Here is a 22,175-nt window from a genome sequence, read left to right on the forward strand (position 1 = left end):
TTGATATCGGTAATGGATTTTTGGAGTTGGACAATATCGGGATATCGGTTATTGGTTAAAAATTTATTATCGAACAACTCTACTATAAATCGTTTTGGAATATTCTGAGGAAAGATTACGTTTATGTAGGTGGACAAAACCCTTCAGTAGTCGTTTAAAAATATATATATACTGTATTTGATATAAACATTTATTTAAATATGATAAAAATATTTTGGGGTAAATTTCAATGAGATTTCTTGGCCTACTTTTCATGACCAAACTGCTCCAGTTGTTTTAGGATTACAGGGTGATTTTAGCTCCTTCCACAGACGTTCAATTGGATTTTCATCAGAGCTTCCTAAAATGCCGTTTCTGAATAATCCATTATTTTGCATTTAGCCATTGTTGCGTAATGAGTATTTTTCACTGTGTTTTAGTTCATTATCCTTTCGCAAGATTTAACAAAGAAGCCATAGAACGTACTAGGGCCTCCTTGTTTCGCTGTTTGGAGAATGTGCACTCTTCTGACCGACTCAAAAATGTTGTACTTTGTAAACCATAAAAAGGCAAGCCTAAAAGTTTACAAACCATAAGGCAATTTACCAGAAGCAAGAGATAAATGTTTTCTTTCATTTTGGAAAATACACACAAACTACAGTTAAGATTACTAAATGATATGATACAAAAAGTTTATTGATCTTTCAGAGTTAAAAGGTTATTATTTACACATTTATTCAAACAAAAGCTCTACATTAAACACGCATAGATAGGAATGTACACAAAGTATTAAACAATACAATAATCCAGCAGCACAATGACAAATATTAACAGCACTGTGGCTTAAAAAAAGAAAGTTTTACAAGACATTTTGTTTAATAAAAAAATAATGACAATAACCAGACAAAAATAAAACCTGGTTAATACTTATTTTCATAATTCATTTGAACTTGGCCAGAGATGGTCTTCACTGTGTCATCACTGCTGTCCTTCCGTTTGCAGCATTTCCTCCGGAAGCATTTGAAGAGTGCAACAGCCGGAATGGCTAAACTGGGAACTCCGGCCAAGATGAAAACAATAATGGAAATCCAGGGAGGGTACGGGCGCTCTTCCAGGGTCGGGAAGCTCTCCTGTGATGCCAAACGAAGAAAGCAAACGCTTTGATCAGCCGAACAATGAGCAATGAAGACCTTTCATGACACTTACCGACTCTGGGTCCCAGACCAAGTACGTGAGAGACTTTGTGATCTGTGTCACGAAGTAAAATACCAGGATGATGACCATAATAAGTGGGCTAACCACCCTCCATGTCACCTGCCAGAAGATGTTGGGCTTATGCCCTACCATGAACTCAATGTCTTTGTTAAACCTGTGTGGAAGCAATAATAAATTGAGTGCAGTGTGTGTGTGATAACAGTCATATAACATGATCTTTTATCAGATAAAACCAAATAAGCAACATGAGCATGGATGAGAATGACACCGTTACATGAACCGGGTCCATAAATCTCTCGTAAAACTAACGAAAAACAGCAAATGACCTTTGATATGTTCGTTGGTTTGTTTTTATTTACGTTTTGGCAGTGGTCAGAGTTATTCATAATTTTTCCCAATGTGTTTTAATACAGTTGTGTTTTGTAGATAATAATAATGGTGAAAATGTTTTGAAATTATTTATGTATTTTAATTACAAAAACCTGGTATTCGAACATGGGTGTGTAGACTTTTTACACCCCTTATATTTTCCATGTGACTTTTATACAATCAATTAAAGTATGGGTGAATCATTTGCAACCCAACAGCACAATATATGGAAATATGAGCAACTGGATATGAGTATGAATTTAAAAGAAATACAAAAAAATAAAAATAAACAATTACATCGGGAACAGCTATCGATATAAAAGTAAAAAAGAGTAGTTACTTAAACTCACCAGTTAATCACTGTGCTTTTAAAAATGTAGGAATAAATCATTAAGAAACAATGAGCTAAGCCAAAGGAAGCAATAAATTCCTGACAGAACATACCTATCTATGCCATAAATGTAGATGACGGCGACCATCTCACAAAGGCCGATGACCAGAAGAGGTATGGAGCCGGCAAAGTTATCAAAAAGAGCCAACCAATAGTTTCCAGAGCGAGTGGCAAAAATGATCCCCAACGCAAAAGACACAGCACAAGTCACACCTAAAAGAAGCGACATATATTCATTCATTTGTGTTAACATGCCAGATATTGGATGTACAGTATGTACAGTACACACTCAGAATACAGTGGTACCTCTACAGTACTTACGAACATCTCTACATACAGAATTTTCAGGTTATGACATGCCTCAGAAAATATTGGCTCTTACCATTTACCATTGTTAAAAAAAAAAAAAAAATCCGGATAAGAAGGCAAAAATACAGTAGGGCCGGTACTTGCAGCTCCCAGAATTTACTGAACGTAGCATAGCTGCTCTACCATTGGCTATTGCCTAGCATTCCTGGCATTCAATTGGCTAAGAGTGTCCTGTACTGAGTGTGTATATGTGTTTCACAGCGTCCTCTTCATTCGCCCCCGTGTTCTGACAGCTTTACATGAGTGCATTAACTTTTATTCTTGACTCTCTTCTTGGTTTTTTAAATTACGCACAACTCTGTTATTATGTTTATTGCGCAATAATCTAATTGTAACATGTATTTGTTACATGTTTTGATGCATTATAAAAGATTTATGTCTGAATTTTGGGGGGCTTGGAATGGATCAGGGCATTTATTTGGAAAACAAGTCTCTACTTATAGAATTTTCAGGTTAGGAAACTACTTCCAGAACCAATTACAGTGGTACCTTGACATACGATTGCTTCGACACACAATCTTTACGACATCCGACGTAAAATTTGACTCGCCATTTGTTTCTACATCCGACGACATGCTCGAAATATGACGATTTATGACAGCGCCGCAGTTACTTTGTTTTCCAGACCACACACCGGATTTTCTAGTGAGAGAAATCAACATGGGTTCCAAGAATGTTAGTGCAGGTGGCAAAAAAAAAGAAAAATGTGGGGTTTACCATGTAAATGATACAAAAATATGAGCTTGGTGGGCGCGTCCATGAACTGACTTGACGAGTACAATGTCTAGAATCTCGACGGTCCTTGTCCGACCTCCATTCGCCAGTCTTTATAAGTTAAGGTTACAATTATTATTGTTGTAACATCGCCAAAAAGTCCCCAGCTTCGTCAGGTTTTTAATCATTTATTCCAGAACTTGTGCAACAAAACATGCCTACTGTTCGCCGCAGCTCCCTCACTCACTCTGTCAAGTCAGCCACACAATGTGTTCAGGTACAACACGCAAAACACATACGCCACATTAGAACCCCATTCGTTACATTATTACAGTATTATTATTATTTTTACTACTATTACATTTTTATTCTGATTTTTATTCCTAATTTATTTGTTTTGGTCTATGTAATTGCTATTTGCAGTAGTGACAGCAGCATTTATTAATGATTTAGTGTAGGTTTTCAGGCTGTGGAACGAAATAATGGGATTATAATGTATTCTTATGAGAAAATCCTGCTCGACATACAACCATTACGCCTTACAAACAAGGTCCTGGAACGAATTAACTTCGTATGTAGAGGTACCACTGTATTTTTGAAAGTAGAGGTACCACTGTATGTCATTATTCTAAAAGGATCCTTTCAAAAAAAAAAAAAAAAAAAAAAAAATATATATATTTTAAAAAATATATATATTTAAAAAAAAAAAAAAAAAAAAATATATATATATATATATATATATATATATATATATATATATATATATATATATTTTTTTTTTTTTTTTTTTTGCATCAATCTTTGTGATATTTACTGTATCGGCAGCCAGAATAATTGAATGTCTTTCACTTCAGTTTGCAATTGTATTACTCCTGTTGACGTTCATACAACAAAGTAATACCTCTGTGTTTAACATTAATACCCCTCTTTCACATTTAGTGAATAAACTAAATGAGATCATCATTATTTCACCATATTTAGTGTATCTAATGAGTGCCCTGTTTGGGTATATAAAAAATAAAAGAGAATTACCACAAAAAACCTCTTTAGGCCACTTTCTGGGCAACAATTTCAGATCCTGCAGCGGTACAACAACTCCCTCCACGTTTCCAAACATAGTCGATAGACCAAGGCAAAAGAGCATGATGAAGAATAGTACAGCCCAGATTGGAGAAACGGGCATCTTTATGATAGCCTCTGTAAAAACGATGAAGGCCAAGCCGGTTCCTTCCACCCCCTGTGAAAGAATTTACCAAATATTAGCACATTTCAAATCAAGTCATAACGTCCAGAAACTTTCTACGGACCTGACTGAGGAAGAACTGCATGTCACATGGCTGTATGTGTAAGTCTTTAACAATATCTTGACTTGTTTGGTTGAGGTAAAGAAGCATGTCATTGTAGTTGCTCTCTGTGATGTTGCTCTCAGCTAAATCGAAGGCGTTTGTCAGCTTCAGGATGTTTCTACAAAATGGAAAAATACATTTAAATAGCAAGCAAACATTACTCTGCATTGGGGGTGTAAGACTATTCCCACACCTGTCGATAACCAAAATAAAAGTTTAATCTTTAAACTCCAGAGTTAAAGTGTAAATGTTTACTAAGTTGGTGGAATTATAAATAACTAAGAATACCGCAATAGCAAGGCACATTCACAACTAAGTAAACAGAGAATTAAAAAAAACACACACACACATTTTTCATCGCGTTAATAGAAAAATTTGCATATTAGATCACTGTTGCCGCCCTTCTATTGATACTAACTCCACAAGGGGGCGCAAATTTCCCACACAAATGCCAACGATTAACAGTACTGTAATTATTTTCTAACTGCACCCCAGCATTGCAGCCTGGCATGTGCCAGCAAATGCCACAGACAGCATCACTACTCACCCTGCGATGCAGTCATCATATTTTTCTGTGGCCCTGAAGCCAATGATGGAGTAGATGACAGTGGCAGAGTATACTGATGTACAGCCATTGATGATGGAGATGAGAACAGCGTCTTGCTCACAGTTGTTACTGTTGTAGCACGATAAATAAGATTGTGAACAATACAAGTGTATATATACAGTGGGGCAAATAAGTATTTACCGGTAGTCAACCACCAATTGTGCAAGTTCTCCCACTTGAAAAGATTAGAGAGGCCTGTAATTGTCAACATGGGTAAACCTCAACCATGAGAGACGGAATGTGGGAGGGGGGGAACCAAAAAAACAGAAAATCACATTGTTTGATTTTAAAATAATTTATTTCCAAATAAGAGTGGAAAATAAGTATTTGGTCACCTACAAACAAGCAATATTTCTAGCTGTCAAAGAGGTCTAACTTCTTCTAACAAGGTATAACGAGGCTCCACTCATTACCTGTATTAATGGCACCTGTTTTAACTCATTATCGGTATAAAAGACACCTGTCCACAAACTCAGTCAGTCACACTGCAAACTCCACTATGGCCAAGACCAAAGAGCTGTCGAAGGACACAAGAGACAAAATTGTAGACCTGCACCAGGCTGGGAAGACTGAATCTGCAATAGGTAAAACGCTTTTTGGTAGAAACACAGGTTCTCGTGTTTGGAGGAGAAAGAATACTGAATTGCATCCGAAGAACACCATACCCACTGTGAAGCATGGGGGTGGAAACATCCTGCTTTGGGGCTGTTTTTCTGCAAAGGGACCAGGACGACTGATCTGTGTAAAGGAAAGAATGAATGGGGCCATGTATCGAGAGATTTTGAGTGAAAATCTCCTTCCATCAGCAAGGGCATTGAAGATGAGACGTGGCTAGGTCTTTCAGCATGACAATGATCCCAAACACAGTCAGGGCAACAAAGGAGTGGCTTCGTCAGAAGCATTTCAAGGTCTTGGAGTGGCCTAGCCAGTCTCCAGATCTCAACCCCATAGAAAATCTGTGGAGGGACTTGCAAGTCCGTGTTGTCCAATGACAGCCCCAAAACATCAGTGCTCTAGAGGAGATCTGCATGGAGGAATGGGCCAAAATACCAGCAATAGTGTGTGAAAAGCTTGTGAAGAGTTACAGAAAACATTTGGCTTCCGTTATTGCCAACAAATGGTACATAAGAAAGTATTGAGATGAACTTTTGGTATTTACCAAATACTTATTTTCCACCATGATTTGCAAATAAATTCTTTAAAAATCAAACAATGTGATTTTCTGGTTTTTCCCCCACATTCTGTCTCTCATGGTTGAGGTTTACCCATGTTGACAATTACAGGCCTCTAATATTTTCAAGTGGGAGAACTTGCACAATTAGTGGTTGACTAAATACTTATTTGCCCCACTGTATATATATATATATATATATTTTTTTTTTTATTCTGCTAGGATGTTTAATACTCACTGTATAGAATTATAACTCGAAAAAGAAATTAGACCTCCAAACGCCAAGGAAAAGGAGTAGAACACCTGCGCACCGGCGTCCAACCACGTGGCTGGATTCATCAACTCGTCCACCTAGGATATTTAAATCTTACATTGATGAAATGAAAAACACACCAATTATGTGATCTACAACAAAGCTCCCTGCTCGTGAGCTAAAACGTGCTCATGATTATTACACGGCAAAATTGTAATCTTTGATGTGATACTCTCAAATCAAACCGCCCTTTTGTGGGGAATCATAAAGTGTAATAGCTCAATAAAAATAGATCCCGTGCAGACATAATATTCGAGAGCTCTTATCAGGGCGGCATTCATTTTATGATAAAGGTTTAATGAATCCAGCCTTGAAAATGAAAATGTGAGCCTATAGCACTGAAAAATATAAATAGCATAGTGCAGCATTGAAACGAAAGCATCTCCCCTCAAAGGATGTGTTCTTGTTCTAGTTTTAGTTTGCTCTTTTTTTTCAAGCTCTAGAATGTGTCACAGTTTCTAAAACCATACACAGTGTTTCTCCACTTTTTCACAACTCAATGTTTACGGAGTCACATATTCAACCATATTCCTATGTTATTTGCTGAAAATTCATCTATTTGTTGTTTTGTGCTCTAACAAATGTACAAGTATTGTCTTAAGCCCTTTTCAGACTTGTATCCCTCTAAATTCCCGTGTTAGGTGACACGGGATTTACTCGTGTCATGGCTTTCAGATATGGGGAGATGTCCCGGGAGTTACCCAGGTTGGACACTTTCCATGTTGGGGACTTGCCGCTCTCTGTGCGGGGAGGACAGGATTTTATAACATTATGTCATTTTTGGTTGACATCGGCAACAAAATAAACCACACACTTCCAAAGATGGACGATGGATTGTCTCTTCTTCGGCTCTAAGATCCAGTAGCAATTTTATCTCCATATGTACCAGTTTAATTTTGCTATCTTGTCTTTTGCCATGTTGATAAATGCGATGTTTGTTTACCGTTTTTCGTCTTACTGCGTAGAAAGAGGAAATGAACAATTGGCCCGCATTGATATTTAAGTCATCAGCCTTCGAGTTGTGACCCGGGAATTAAACAGCTGCTTTCGAACTTGCTGCATCCCGGGTAAGTCATGGGAATTACACTAGGACATAACCCGATTAATGTCCATGTCATCTCCATGTCAGTCGACCTGGGAAACTGCTTTCAGAAATAAGGCATAGACTTCATAATTTATTGACGGGACACGAGCGCGGGCCGATTAATAGGGGGCCTAAGCTGACCGAGTGGAAAGACAGACAAAGAGCTTTTTACGCTGACAATTCTTGTGAATAAATGCTTAAATCCCTGAATTCCTTATAGGTATGAAAACTTTCTTGGTGAAAAGCACAAAAAAAAAAATGTAGTTAGCAGTTAGCATTTATTTTACGTAAATATGTCAAATGTGCTGCTAGTCTTTAAGCCACTGTGACGCCGCCTTATCACCACAAAGAGCTTTTTACGTTGAAAATTCTTGTGAATATGTGCTTAAATCCCTTAATTCGTTATAGATATGGACGTAAAACAGTCTCGAATCATGGTTAAAAGCAAAAAAACGGGTAGTTAGCATTTATTTGACGTAAATATGTCAAATGTGGCACTGCCTTATCACCACAAAGAGCTTTTTACATTGAAAATTCGCTGTCCCGGGTAAGTCCTGGAATTATACTAGGACACAACTTGTGAATAAATGATTAAACCTCTGAATTATTTATAGATATCAACGTAAAACAATCTTGGTTATTGGTTAATAGCAAAAAAACGGGCAGGAAGCATTTATTTTACGATAATATTGTGAATTATGACGCCAATGCCGTGGGAGTTAATTTCTCTCATTGATTTTTTTTCATGTTTCAAAACGAATGCATTGTGTGAAAAATATAATAATTACCTTGAATCCTCGAACAAATCACTCCTGAGACAAACCTTCCTGTTTGTATGCGGTACAGCTTTCATACTTTCCCAACCTAAATCCGACATTAGATTGCTGCATGTGTTTGGGAATAACTGCGACCGCCTTCGACCGATTGAAGCGGAGTGTGGGACGGCCCCCTACTTGAAGGCGTGGCACAGTGTCTGGGGATTGTGTCCTGTCAATATCATTATCAAGTCTATGCATATGGGTTACCCATTTAAATCCCGGGATTTAACCGGTGTTCAGCATATGTCTGAAAGGGGCTTTATGTGCCAGAGAACATGTATAAGTATGTTCAAGAGCTTCATTCAGAGCTTTACTGTCTTTTAACCATTTTTCAGGGCAAGACTCAGTACCAAAAAGTGGATAACTGTTCAACCTCTAAAGTATGCATTTCAAAACAAATACATATTTAGTCACATTGAAATCATTTTAGGATTGAAAGATAATAATTGTAATAAAAATAATTTTACCGTCGATACTTACATCTGGTGTGAAGAGGAACTTGATTCCTTCCACTGAACCTTTAAGAGTAAGCCCTCTGATGAGGAAGATAGTCAGAACCACATATGGTAGAGTGGAAGTGATGTATACAGCCTATATCACATAAAAACACGCATCAAACACAGTACGAGTATAAATTGTGACAGCACAAAAGCTACACATTGAAGGAATGTTCAGACCTTGCCGCTGGTCTCGATCCCACGGATGCAGCAAACATAGAGAACCGTCCAGGCGGCAATCAGGGAGAGCACCATCCACCACTGCAGACCTCCAGACTCCTCGATGGAGTCTGACGTGTTGAGGGTCTCTCTGTACCAGAAATAATCAACAGTGCTACTGCGCTCGCACTCAGCCACCGGACCTATAGAAAGGAAATCATCAAAATGGTATCCTACCATGAAGGCATTTCTTTGACCTCTAATAACAAAATATGTCAAAAATGTGGGACTTTTATATTTAAATGCAAAATCTCTGCTAAAGATGAACTGAACAATCAAACATACAGTGCCTTGCAAAAGTATTCGGCCCCCTTGAATCTTGCAACCTTTCGCCACATTTCAGGCTTCAAACATAAAGATATGAAATTTAATTTTTTTGTCAAGAATCAACAACAAGTGGGACACAATCGTGAAGTGGAACAACATTTATTGGATAATTTAAACTTTTTTAACAAATAAAAAACTGAAAAGTGGGGCGTGCAATATTATTCGGCCCCCTTACTTTCAGTGCAGCAAACTCACTCCAGAAGTTCAGTGAGGATCTCTGAATGATCCAATGTTGTCCTAAATGACCGATGATGATAAATAGAATCCAAATGTGTGTAATCAACTCTCCGTATAAATGCACCTGCTCTGTGATAGTCTCAGGGTTCTGTTTAAAGTGCAGAGAGCATTATGAAAACCAAGGAACACACCAGGCAGGTCCGAGATACTGTTGTGGAGAAGTTTAAAGCCAGATTTGGATACAAAAAGATTTTCCAAGCTTTAAACATCTCAAGGAGCACTGTGCAAGCCATCATATTGAAATGGAAGGAGCATCAGACCACTGCAAATCTACCAAGACCCGGCCGTCCTTCCAAACTTTCTTCTCAAACAAGGAGAAAACTGATCAGAGATGCAGCCAAGAGGCCCTCTGGATGAACTGCAGAGATCTACAGCTGAGGTGGGAGAGTCTGTCCATAGGACAACACTGCACAAATCTGGCCTTTATGGAAGAGTGGCAAGAAGAAAGCCATTTCTCAAAGATATCCATAAAAATTATCGTTTAAAGTTTGCCACAAGCCACCTGGGAGACACACCAAACATGTGGAAGAAGGTGCTCTGGTCAGATGAAACCAAAATTGAACTTTTTGGCCACAATGCAAAACGATATGTTTGGCGTAAAAGCAGCACAGCTCATCACCCTGAACACACCATCCACACTGTCAAACATGGTGGTGGCAGCATCATGGTTTGGGCCTGCTTTTCTTCAGCAGGGACAGGGAAGATGGTTAAAATTGACGGGAAGATGGATGCAGCCAAATACAGGAACATTCTGGAAGAAAACCTGTTGGTATCTGCACAAGACCTGAGACTGGGACGGAGATTTATCTTCCAACAGGACAATGATCCAAAACATAAAGCCAAATCTACAATGGAATGGTTCAAAAATAAACGTATCCAGGTGTTAGAATGGCCAAGTCAAAGTCCAGACCTGAATCCAATCGAGAATCTGTGGAAAGAGCTGAAGACTGCTGTTCACAAACACTCTCCATCCAACCTCACTGAGCTCGAGCTGTTTTGCAAGGAAGAATGGGCAAGAATGTCAGTCTCTCGATGTGCAAAACTGATAGAAACATACCCCAAGCAACTTGCAGCTGTAATTGGAGCAAAAGGTGGCGCTACAAAGTATTAACGCAAGGGGGCCGAATAATATTGCACGCCCCACTTTTCAGTTTTTTATTTGTTAAAAAAGTTTAAATTATCCAATAAATTTTGTTTCACTTCACGATTGTGTCCCACTTGTTGTTGATTCTTGACAAAAAATTAAAATTTTATATCTTTATGTTTGAAGCCTGAAATGTGGCGAAAGGTTGCAAGGTTCAAGGGGGCCGAATACTTTTGCAAGGCACTGTATTCTATTAAGATACCCTAATTCTACAAGAAGATTGAAGCTTGCACCCTTCCAAAATGGACATATACTATAACGATAATCATAGGATATTGTAAGATCCTCTCGGGCAGGGGTCCCCAACCGCCGGGCCGCGGACCGGTACCGGTCCGTGGCACATTTGCTACAGGCCCCACATAAATAATATTTTATAAACGACTGCATTCTGGCCCAATTAACTTTGACGTGTGCCCTTTAACAAACCAATATCCCTATCTACTCTAGATATAATACTACAGGATAGAATGTCGTCATAGAAATCCATTGATTGGACTGCTAGCAGTACATCTTGTTTTGTATATCTATGTGCGCTTGTCCTCGATAATGATGTATGACGTAGGGCGGGAGCATCACATTTGTTCCTTCCCGGAAATAATTAGCCCCCACACTAGAATGACTGAAAAACAGACGTCTTTGGACAGATTTTTTACGGGGAAAAGGGCACTTGACAAGCCTGAAGATGAGCCAACAACCTCGAAGAAAACAAAATCTATGCTACTATGCCACGAATTGCGAAGGTGTGGATTCGTGACCAGTATGTCAATAAACCGAGTGATTCCAGCATGTCTGTGCAACAGGAATATAAGGTTGTAGAGATTGCAATTCACGGCGACTTTAACCTCCACCTACGTACATTTGAGACAACAACTCTACCGAGGTTCTGGATTAAAGTCATTTCGGAATATGCTGACATCGCTAGGAGAGCACTGAAAACTGTGCTACAATTTCCAACATCGTATCTACATCGTATCTTTGTGAAGCGGGCTTCTCTCACTCCCCCATCTCGGGACCATCTCGTCTCAACGAAACAAGCACAGGCCTCCCACTGATTCAGCGGGTGAGTTGTATTTTCCCTGTACTTAACACGACGGGGCTAAAACAAATGTTATTTTATATTTGCTGTATTTTTCTGCCGCACATTGCCGGTGTTCTGGCAAATTTGGCATGCATGTAACGTTAAAAATGACCGCGAATGCAGTGATTCCAAAGTACACACTACAAACTTTCTTTAAAGACAGGAAAATTAACTCACGTTTGCCATGTTAGCTGCACACAACAATTGCACGCAGCTCTCTCACTTAACGATTTTGCAGTGTCTTAAAGCATTAATTTACGCCATTTTCGTGTTGCACATATATGTTTACGATGTGAATAGTTTTTTTTTTAGCACCGTTAGATAACATTGAGAGTCCAACTGCATATAAAAGAGGGCTTTTTTCACCGCCATAAAAGCTTTGGGAGCAAAATTTTTAAGGGTGCAAAATTTGACAGAGCACCGGTCCATGAAAAAAAGACTGAATTCACACCGGTCCGTGGTGCAAAAAAGGTTAGGGACCCCTGCTCTAGGGTGACCTTGTTAATTACCTCCATTTCAAAGAAAAATGGTGTAATTAAACAAAAATGAAAAAAAAAATCTTGCTGATGGTTATGAGTCACGTCAGTGAATGACAGGAATTGGGTGTTTATGGCAGATTGTCATGAGGTGGTACACACCTTCACATTTCAACCCAAAGAACTGAATGGATTTTATTGCCTCGTATATTCCTTGCATAATTTTACAATTATATGTGTTTGTTGGTTTTATTCCTCATTGTTTATGTAACCCTTAATTCAGAAACATTTTTAAGTGCAAATGATTGATTTACTCATTCAGTAATCATTGAATAACCTGAACTAAGAATTAAGTTGAACATTTGGGCCATACCTGTGCGGTTAGCATTGAGGGGACATTGGCTCCATGGCAGAGGACTCTGAAAGGAGTTAAAGAGGTACCACATGATCCAAGCCATGATAGTGTTGTAGTACATTCCCACCAGAAAGGACACCATCAAAGATGATATACCTGCAATGATATGACACCATTGGCCCGATTGCCATTGGATGGTTCTAATAGAAAGCCACTACAGGGAACCCTTGTACATTCAGCTTTGTGATATACTAGTTCGAAGTGTGTTACAGAGTTAAGGCACATAAACATACAGTGGGGCAAATAAGTATTTAGTCAACCATCAATTGTGCAAGTTCTCCTTCTTGAAAAGATTAGAGAGGCCTGTAATTGTCAACATGGGTACACCTCAACCATGAGAGACAGAATGTGGAAAAATAGAAAATCACATTGTTTAATTTTTAAAGAATTTATTTCCAAATTAGAGTGGAAAATAAGCATTTGGTCACCTACAAACAAGCAAGATTTCTGGCTGTCAAAGAGGTCTAACATCTTCTAACGACGTCTAACGAGGCTCCACTCGTTACCTGCATTAATGGCACCTGTTTTAACTCATTATCGGTATAAAAGACACCTGTTCACAATCTTGGTCAGTCACACTGCAAACTCCACTACGGCCAAGACCAAAGACCTGTCGAAGGACACCAGAGACAAAATTGTAGACCTGCACCAGGCTGGGAAGACTGAATCTGCAATAGGTAAAACATGTGGTGTAAAGAAATCAACTGTGGGAGCAATTATTAGAAAATGAAGGACATACAAGACCACTGATAATCTCCCTCGATCTGGGGCTCCATGCAAGATTTCACCCCGTGGCGTCAAAATGATAACAAGAACAGTGAGCATAAATCCCAGAACCACAAGGGCGGACCTAGTGAATAACCTCCAGAGAGCTGGGACCACAGTAACAAAAGCTACTATCAGTAACACAATGCGGCGCCAGGGACTCAAATCCTGCACTGCCAGACGTATCCCCCACCTGAAGAAAGTACACGTCCAGGCCCGTCTGCGGTTCACTAGAGAGCATTTGGATGATCCAGAAGAGGACTGGGAGAATGTGTTATGGTCAGATGAAACCAAAATAGAACTTTTGGGTAGAAACACAGGTTCTCGTGTTTGGAGGAGAAAGAATACTGAATTGCATCCGAAGAACACCATACCCACTTTTAAGCATGGGGTGGAAACACCATGCTTTGGGGCTGTTTTTCTGCAAAGGGACCAGGACGACTGATCTGTGTAAAGGAAAGAATGAATGGGGCCATGTATCGAGAGATTTTGAGTGAAAATCTCCTTCCATCAGCAAGGGCATTGAAGATGAGACGTGGCTAGGTGGAAAAAACAACAGAAAATCACATTGTTTGACTTTTAAATAATCTATTTCCAAATTAGAGTGAAAAATATGTATTTGGTCACCACAAACAAGCAAGATTTCTGTCTGTCAAAGAGGTCTAACTTCTTCTAACGAGGTCTAACCAGGCTCCACTCGTTACCTGTATTAATGGCACCTGTTTTAACTCATTATCGGTATAAAAGACACCTGTCCACAATCTCAGTCAGTCACACTCCAAACTCCACTATGGCCAAGACCAAAGAGCTTTCGAAGGACACCAGTGACAAAATTGTAGACCTGCACCAGCCTGGGAAGACAGAATCTGCAATAACTAAAACGCTTTTTGGTAGTAACACGGGTTCTCGTGTTTGGAGGAGAAAGAATACTGATTTGCATCCGAAGAACACCATACCCACTGTGAAGCATGGGGGTGGAAACATCATGCATTGGGGCTGTTTTTCTGCAAAGGGACCAGGACGACTGATCTGTGTAAAAAGAAAAGAATGAATGGGGCCATGTATCAAGAGATTTTGAGTGAAAATCTCCTTCCATCAGCAAGGGCATTGAAGGTGAGACGTGGCTGGGTCTTTGAGCATGACAATGATCCCAAACACACAGCCAGGGCAACAAAGTAGTGGCTTCGTAAGAAGCATTTCGAGGTCCTGGAGTGGCCTAGCCAGTCTCCAGATCTCACCCCCATAGAAAATCTGTGGAGGGAGTTGAAAGTCCGTGTTGCCCAACGACAGCCCCAAAACATCACTGCTCTAGAGGAGATCAGAATGGAGGAATGGGCCAAAATACCAGCAACAGTGTGTGAAAAGCTTGTGAAGAGTTACAGAAAATGTTTGGCCTCCGTTATTGCCAACAAAGGGTACACAACAATGTATTGGCTTATGGTATTGACCAAATAATTATCTTCGACCATGATTTGCAAATAAATTCTTTAAAAAATGAAACAATGTGATTTTCTGTTTTTTTTCCCACATTCTCTCATGGTTGAGGTTTACCTATGTTGACAATTACAGGCCTCTCTAATATTTTCAAGTGGGAGGACTTGCACAATTAGTGGCTGACTAAATACTTATTTGCCCCCACTGTAGTGCTTTGTGCTGTGTTTCCGTATCACTAGTGAATAGATGGGGTTCACTGTACAGCAATTCTGCATAGTTTTTACCTACCAACTCCAGTCAAGTAAGGATTAATTGACCTCCACACACCAACGCTTCCTTTCCTCAGACGCTGTCCAATGGCAAACTCAAGGTGCAGCAGAGGGATTCCCTCCAGAACCACAAGGATTAAAAAGGGAATCATGAAAGCACCTGTAATCAATCAATCAAGCAACACTCTCAATGCTTTTCGAAACAGTTTTATTACCTATACTAACAATAGAACACATTTTAGTAAAAACAAAACAAAACAAAACAAAGAAATGTATTAGTACATCCAAACATGCATCTTACCTCCTCCATGGCTTTGGCACAAGTAAGGAAACCTCCACACATTGCCGAGCCCCACACAGAACCCCACGCAGGTGAGCAGGTACTGAGCTTTATTGTCCCATTTGGGTCTATCTCCTGCCTCCTCCAACTCCATTTTCTCTAGTTCTCCATGAGTAGGGATCCGATCATCCAGTCCTGGATTTGGTAGCTTCAGCTTCATGGTGACTCTCTCACCGTTTTGTTTTGTAGTCGCTTTTGGCAGGCTCACCTTCTCTTCCCTGTCAAGTGTCCTCCTCTCTCAAGTCTTATAAGTTACACTGTGTACTTCCGATAGAGGGACTAAGGTATTTACTGCAACCCGTGGCACCTGAAGTACAGATATGAGCAGCTCGTTGTCCAAATGCTGCATTATGTCATGTCAGCAAGCTTAAGAGGAAAAAGGTGTCACCATCTTGACAATGGTTAATGCATCACATGATCACAGACACTTTGCACTGTCAATATAAATTTGATGCACATCATTTTGTGAGGCAAAGGGTCAATGTGATGATAAGATACAGTAAAAAACATTACCAACAAATAAAGGAAGCCAACGCCTATTTCTACATATTATTTTATTTGCACCTGAATTGGTACCTTTACATAAAGTAACTCAAAATAAATGATCCATTAAAGCAAAATGTGTGTTTGTTGAAATTTAAATGAAATAAATAAATGACCTTCCAATTGGAGCTTCTTCACTATTTAAATGCAGTAAATCTTATCTAACCATGACGAGCATTATCATACTGATTAGGATCAAGATATATATATATGTATTTTTTTTTTTACTGCCTGTGCAAATAAATACTCTGTCACTTATCAATGCTGGATATTGTCACATTTTCATTCAAATGCTTTTGAATTTCCTCTGTCTTGTTTTCTCTTTCTGTGTACAGTGATCGCAAAGCAGTATGATGGAAGGGGGGATTCTTTGTAAAGGAAATAGTATCTAATCAGTGTTACTTTCTTATACAATTATTAACCATGTTAGAAAATTTAAGTTTAAATCATGTTTTGCAGCGTGCCTGTGAGTGTCTATGGTCTGCGGGTGTTGGAGTGTGTGTAATACTAAACAGTAACATGACACTTAGTCCAGTCATGTCATACACACATTTGTTGCAGGTTAAATTATTATTATTATTATCATGGCATTCTACAGTGATCCATCACAACTAAAAATTCATATCAATGTTTAGTTGCCCCATCGTCTACATTCTAACCTTAAAATAGCAAAGCTCTGATGTATTGATGCATGAATAATATCAATGCTAGAAAACTACTACTGTAACGTAAGAGTGTTTTAAGAGGTCTCATAAAAAAAGGGAGAAAAAAATAGGAAAACAATATCTTGGGCTCAGGGGTTAATCATTGACTGGTATTCTCATGCATAAATGACATTGTCAAACAGAGACATGCACTGTGTGAAATGGTGCGGCTAACACTTGAGTTCTTTAAAAAAAAAATTTTTTTAAAAACAGTACAATACAGTACATCAATGGAAAATGGTTTTTGGAGCAAAGCAAACTGTCTTTAAGAGGACTGTTGAAATGGTTAAACTTACTCTGTTGGAACTAATAGCTTACTATTCAAGGGTCAACCTGGGAATGGTATCGAATTCTAAAAAAAAAAAAAAAAACTACGTGAAATGTCATTAACCATTTTTATATAGTTCCAACGGCTTTCATAATGCACCATTTCTGCCCAGTTCTAATACTTAACACTAAAGTACACACCCATGCTGAGTTCATGCATCATCATCCAATTGTTACAGTGTATAAAATGTGTTTTGTTATAACAAAAAACAAATGATTCTTCAACAAAGCATCAGTTTTACATAAATTTAACACATTTTTTTAGAAAGAAAAATTGTGATATTGGTATCATACCTGGGCTTGTGTTTGTCTGCTCTGTCTTAGGAAAAGAATCGTTTGTATAACCTCAGTAAAAGGAAAAAATCCCACCCTTGATTGCCTTTTATTACCTTATAGGAGGTAATAAACAGATTAACTGCACAAGTGTTCATTTTATAAACATGGCATATTGTAAAGCATTTACAGTACACGCACTGGCAAGATGACGTCTCATGTAATCTTTTTGTTTCCATTTAAGTGATTTAGTATACTGGGTTGTTTGAAGATTGACTTTAAAGGTCCTTTGACACCAAAAAGCATGTTTATTTTATATTTCATGCTGTATTTTATGCTCCAGAATGAAATGGGCCACTTGGATGTGTGTGGAAGCGATCCATTTATATATTACATTTTTTGAGTCCCGTGCCATGAAAATTAATAACTTCCTGGGTTTAGGAGGAATGCAAATGTGACGTCACCCGGGTCAGCATGTCACAATACAGCGTTGCTTTATAGCATGCAGATGGACTGCGGATTCAGCTGATTTAGCGGAATTAATTTGTTTATTTTTCTTATCACACCAGCCAAACGTGCTGCAGCGTTTTGTTGCTGCACCAGGGAGAGGCATGTAAGCTTTTTTGGGTTTCAAAAAGTTCTCGTTCACCCCGAGATTGGCCAAAACAAGTCTGACAACTGCGGAACCATACGAGGAAGTCAGGAAACATCGTGTTTTGTATTATTTCAAATACTGGGATCATAGCAACGTTTTAATATGGAGGTGGCTTGTATTTTGTTGCTGACAATGCTCCTTGACCACCGAGTATGAGGTCATTCTCCAGCTGCTTATGCAGCAAACGAGCTCTCCTGCCTGCAGCAGGGGAACGACGAGCTGTAACTTGCTGATCGGCAAAGAAAATCAGCAAGTGTGACATGCTCTGGGGTAGTTTTCTGTGATTTTTCGCTTCGAAAGACGAGAATAAGACTTTGAAATGCCACTTGGTTCGGGTTAGCATGTCGGCAAGCTGTCACGCCTACTGGTTCGTTTATGCTTTCCTAAGCCGGGGCAGGGAAATGACAAAAATCCGGACTAACTCCGGTGGCATAAAAAATCGTTTGGGAGGTGCAAGAAGTCGACAGTTTTGACCATTATGGAGTAATTTTGCCATGTCATACTGAATAAATACATTTTTAATATTTCATGTTCCATTTAGCTCAAGACTCTTATTTGTCATGCCCATACCATTTATTTAGCAATTGGGGAAAATATTTAGATAAAAAGGATATCCTGTAAAAATATTGGAGTACAGAGATTCAAACAATGACATTTTGCTGCTCTCATCATCGCATTTTCCTCGTTCTGAATAATTCTTCCTCAATGGTCTGAATTCTAAATCAGATGAAATCGTGACCCTGCCGACGTCATCTTCCAGTTGGGCAAGCTATAGTGCTATAATGACAGGCAGCGCTAAACGGCAGAAGAATACTAAGACTAATTTCTCGTCATCTGCGCTTTGCCAAATTGTTGTATATGGTCGAATTGTCTGAAAATCTGATTCTAATATGACTATAATATGATTAGAATTCATATCATAATGCTATTTAATTTTTTTTTTTCTTTAAGTTTACCAGCAAAGGATGAGAAGGGGCGTTCAAAACACCGATGGCAAAATGGATACGAAAGTATGTTTTCTTCAAAAAATATTTTCATTTTTTAAGAAAAGTTCAAACTGCTGAATAGTTGACGATAGAGAATAGTCGATGATAACCTGCAGTGAAATTCATGATAAACAGCAATGATTTCATGATTTTCATTTACATATTATCATAGATAAAAAGTTATTCAAATTAATTCCGTTTTTCAAAGCTGATTTACAGCTAACCCCCCCACCCCCCAAACAACCTTTCATAATATTATTCATAGGGTCACAGGTAGCTGACAAGTAAGGGTGATAAAAGAAATAGTGGATACGCCAATGTAAACCTAAAAAGATAACTTGACTGATAGGAATTGTACTGTTTGTGCAGATCATGTTCGCTGTAATCAATTGCGAGGCTGATAGGAACAATAGATTTTCGTGGAGTCACAATGCATTACACCAAAACCAAATTTTCATGCACATGAATGATTTGAATCTTTATTGAGCCCCCTTCATAAAGGGAAGGGTTTTGTCTTCTATTATCATGTACAGGTATGACTACGCGTGCGGAGTGAACGCAGGGTTGAAAGTTCATGACTGTTGCATGTGTGTTTTGCAGATAGCATAGTAGTAAATCAGCTAATAAGACATATGTCACATTGAAAGCCAAGAGTTTTAAGTAATTGTTCCGTCAGTCGTAAAATTTGTGATTTGTTTACTTTCCTACCATGCAAACTCAAGACACCCATCGAACAATATCTATTGTAACATAGTTGTATTGAGTTCATTTTGTTCACACTTAGATTGGTTGAATTTTTCTTTTTATCCCAGACAATACACAGAACTCACAAACATAAAAGTACAGAAAGATGAAATGTTCATGTCACATGATGTCATTTTACTCTTCACAAAAACACCCACACAGGCCACTATACTGTACAATGTACATGACAGGCTAATTGCAGACAAGACTCTAAAAAAAACCGCACAAATCTAGGAGTGGAGATACGATACGATTTGCGATACAAAGCTCACGATAACGACGATCGGACGATATGGCGATACAACGATTATTGATACATTGGTCAGGAAATCATTCTGGGATATTCAACAAACAACTAATAAAGAGAAAAACAAGCAAAGAGAAAAACAAGCTTCTGCTGTGAATTAGAATGAGTTTCCCTTGTAGACGTCCAATCAATTTGAACTGGGAGTGTCCCTCCCACTTCAAACGGATTGAACGTCTATGGCCGGTAGTGGCAGCCAATGTCAAGCAATTAGGAAATTTTGGACCATTTACGGTCATTTTCCTGTTGATTTTCAGTTACTTCCTGTTGATTTTGGGGTATTTTATGGGTTTCTTCCTGTTTATTTTGAGTTACAGAACAGGAAGTGAGCTGGGAATCACCCAAAAGAATAGGCAGTGACTCAAACTGAACGGAAAATTACCTGTAAATGCCCTAAAAGTAACAGCAAGGGACCTTTAAATGCCCTGAAAATCGGACAGAATGACTGTGAATGCTCTGGTTTCGAATGAACGAACGTTCCCAGTCTGAATAAATTGGGCGTCAAGCACCCTCAATGCAGCCCTAGAGTTAACTGAGACACTATTATGGTGGAAGACAAAGTATCATGGTGGAAGACAAAGTATCACGATATATCACCATTTCGAAATTTTGTCACACCCCTAAGTCTAACAGTACAGTACATCACTCAGCTACTCCATTTCATCGCCACTACTACATACTTCCAATTCAGAAACACCATCTACAGGCAAAAGGAAAGATTCGCCATGGGAGACCCACTGTCCACCATCATGTGCTTTTTCTTCATGGAGGATTTGGAACAGGAAGCACTCACAACAGCCCTGGATGAATTCAGATCCACACTATGGAAATGCTACGTAGATGACATTCTGGAAAAAGTAAAAACAGGCCATACACAACAACTCATGGGCCACCTCAACATCATAGACACCACCAGCAGCATCAAATTTACCCATAAAGAGGAAACAGATCATTCCATAGCCTTTCAGGACATAAACATACATCACACAGACAACGGCGACATCAAAATAAAAGTACACAGGAAACCCACACACACCGACCACTACCTCCTATGGTCATCTGAATACCGCACTATCCACTATCCATAAACTGTCAGTCAGAACATTACATAAACGTATGACAATGATCACAGACCCGGATGACAGAACACAAGCGGAAAAACATATCCAACATGCACTAAAAAGATGTCAGTATCCACAGTGGGCAATAGAAAAAGGTGCAGGACAGGTTAACAACAAGAACAACACAACGCAGGAAAAAAACAAACAAAACAACAACACAGAGATATGGTGACGTTGCCGTACGTGAGAGGACTCACAGTCACACCGGTCAAACCACACGCAACACTGCGGCAGATATTGGTCCATCCACAGGACAAAATCCATCCAGAAAACAAAAGTAACTCCATATATGAAATTCTATGCAAATCATGCAATAAATCATACATTGGACAGACAGGGAGGAGCTTTATTACAAGAAAAAACAAAACACGAGAAGGAGTTTGAGAAGGAGACAAAAATAAGACAAACAAGGGCAATGAAAGAACAAACACAACTGGAACATCACAAGTCAGCCATCACCGATCACTGCAAAAGGGAAAACCACATTATGGACTGGGAAAAGGCCAGAATCAGCCGTACCGAAGAAAACAAACATCCGCGCTGGATCAGGGAGGCCATTTAGATCGGCAAGCGGGGCCCGAGGACAATCAACAGGGACGAGAGGGCTTACATACTCTCTACTACCTGGACCAGCATCCTGGAAGAGTGAATGGCCAGCAGAGGGCGTGACTCGCCTGTCATCTCTGATGGAGGCGGAAGTGTTCACCGAACATGTCAGGTATTTAAACCACCTATAACTATAGTCTGGGATAAAAGAAAAATTCTACTAATCTATTGTGACATGTTGACTGTGGATTTCTTTTCTAGTGGGGTTTTGTTTTTTGTGGGTGAAGACAGCAATTTCTTGACTTTTGAGATGTATCATTCAGTGATCAAGTTGATAACTCAATTAACTCATATTGTCCATCGGTTTTCCCCAATGCTATTGTTAGGGTTACACA

The 22,175-nt window shown here is 39.1% G+C and overlaps 1 protein-coding gene across 1 annotated transcript; it reads right to left on the reverse strand.

Moving 5' to 3' along the window:
* Positions 1 to 899: 899 nt before the first annotated feature.
* Positions 900 to 15,808, reverse strand: LOC130910560 (sodium-dependent neutral amino acid transporter B(0)AT1-like). The gene is made up of 12 exons (XM_057827975.1): positions 15,539 to 15,808; positions 15,257 to 15,397; positions 12,728 to 12,865; positions 9,054 to 9,235; positions 8,857 to 8,967; positions 6,400 to 6,512; positions 4,931 to 5,059; positions 4,345 to 4,501; positions 4,070 to 4,274; positions 2,008 to 2,167; positions 1,186 to 1,348; positions 900 to 1,109 (listed from the first exon to the last, which is right to left on the reverse strand). Exons 1-12 carry the CDS (start codon positions 15,735 to 15,737, stop codon positions 900 to 902), a joined length of 1,908 nt encoding a protein of 635 aa, XP_057683958.1. The 5' UTR covers positions 15,738 to 15,808.
* Between the last annotated feature and the right edge of the window lie 6,367 nt (positions 15,809 to 22,175).

Source organism: Corythoichthys intestinalis, chromosome 22, assembly GCF_030265065.1.
Source record: "Corythoichthys intestinalis isolate RoL2023-P3 chromosome 22, ASM3026506v1, whole genome shotgun sequence".
Taxonomy (NCBI): Eukaryota; Metazoa; Chordata; class Actinopteri; order Syngnathiformes; family Syngnathidae; genus Corythoichthys; species Corythoichthys intestinalis.

Bases quoted from the DNA above. Each gene is read 5' to 3' on its own strand.
- LOC130910560 (XM_057827975.1), bottom strand. From the start codon at position 15,737: ATGAAGCTGAAGCTACCAAATCCAGGACTGGATGATCGGATCCCTACT. The intron at 1,349-2,007 runs GTATGTTCTGTC...GCTTCCACACAG, and splicing joins TACATTTATGGCATAGATAG to GTTTAACAAAGACATTGAGT. The intron at 1,110-1,185 runs GTAAGTGTCATG...TTGGCATCACAG, and splicing joins TGGTCTGGGACCCAGAGTCG to GAGAGCTTCCCGACCCTGGA.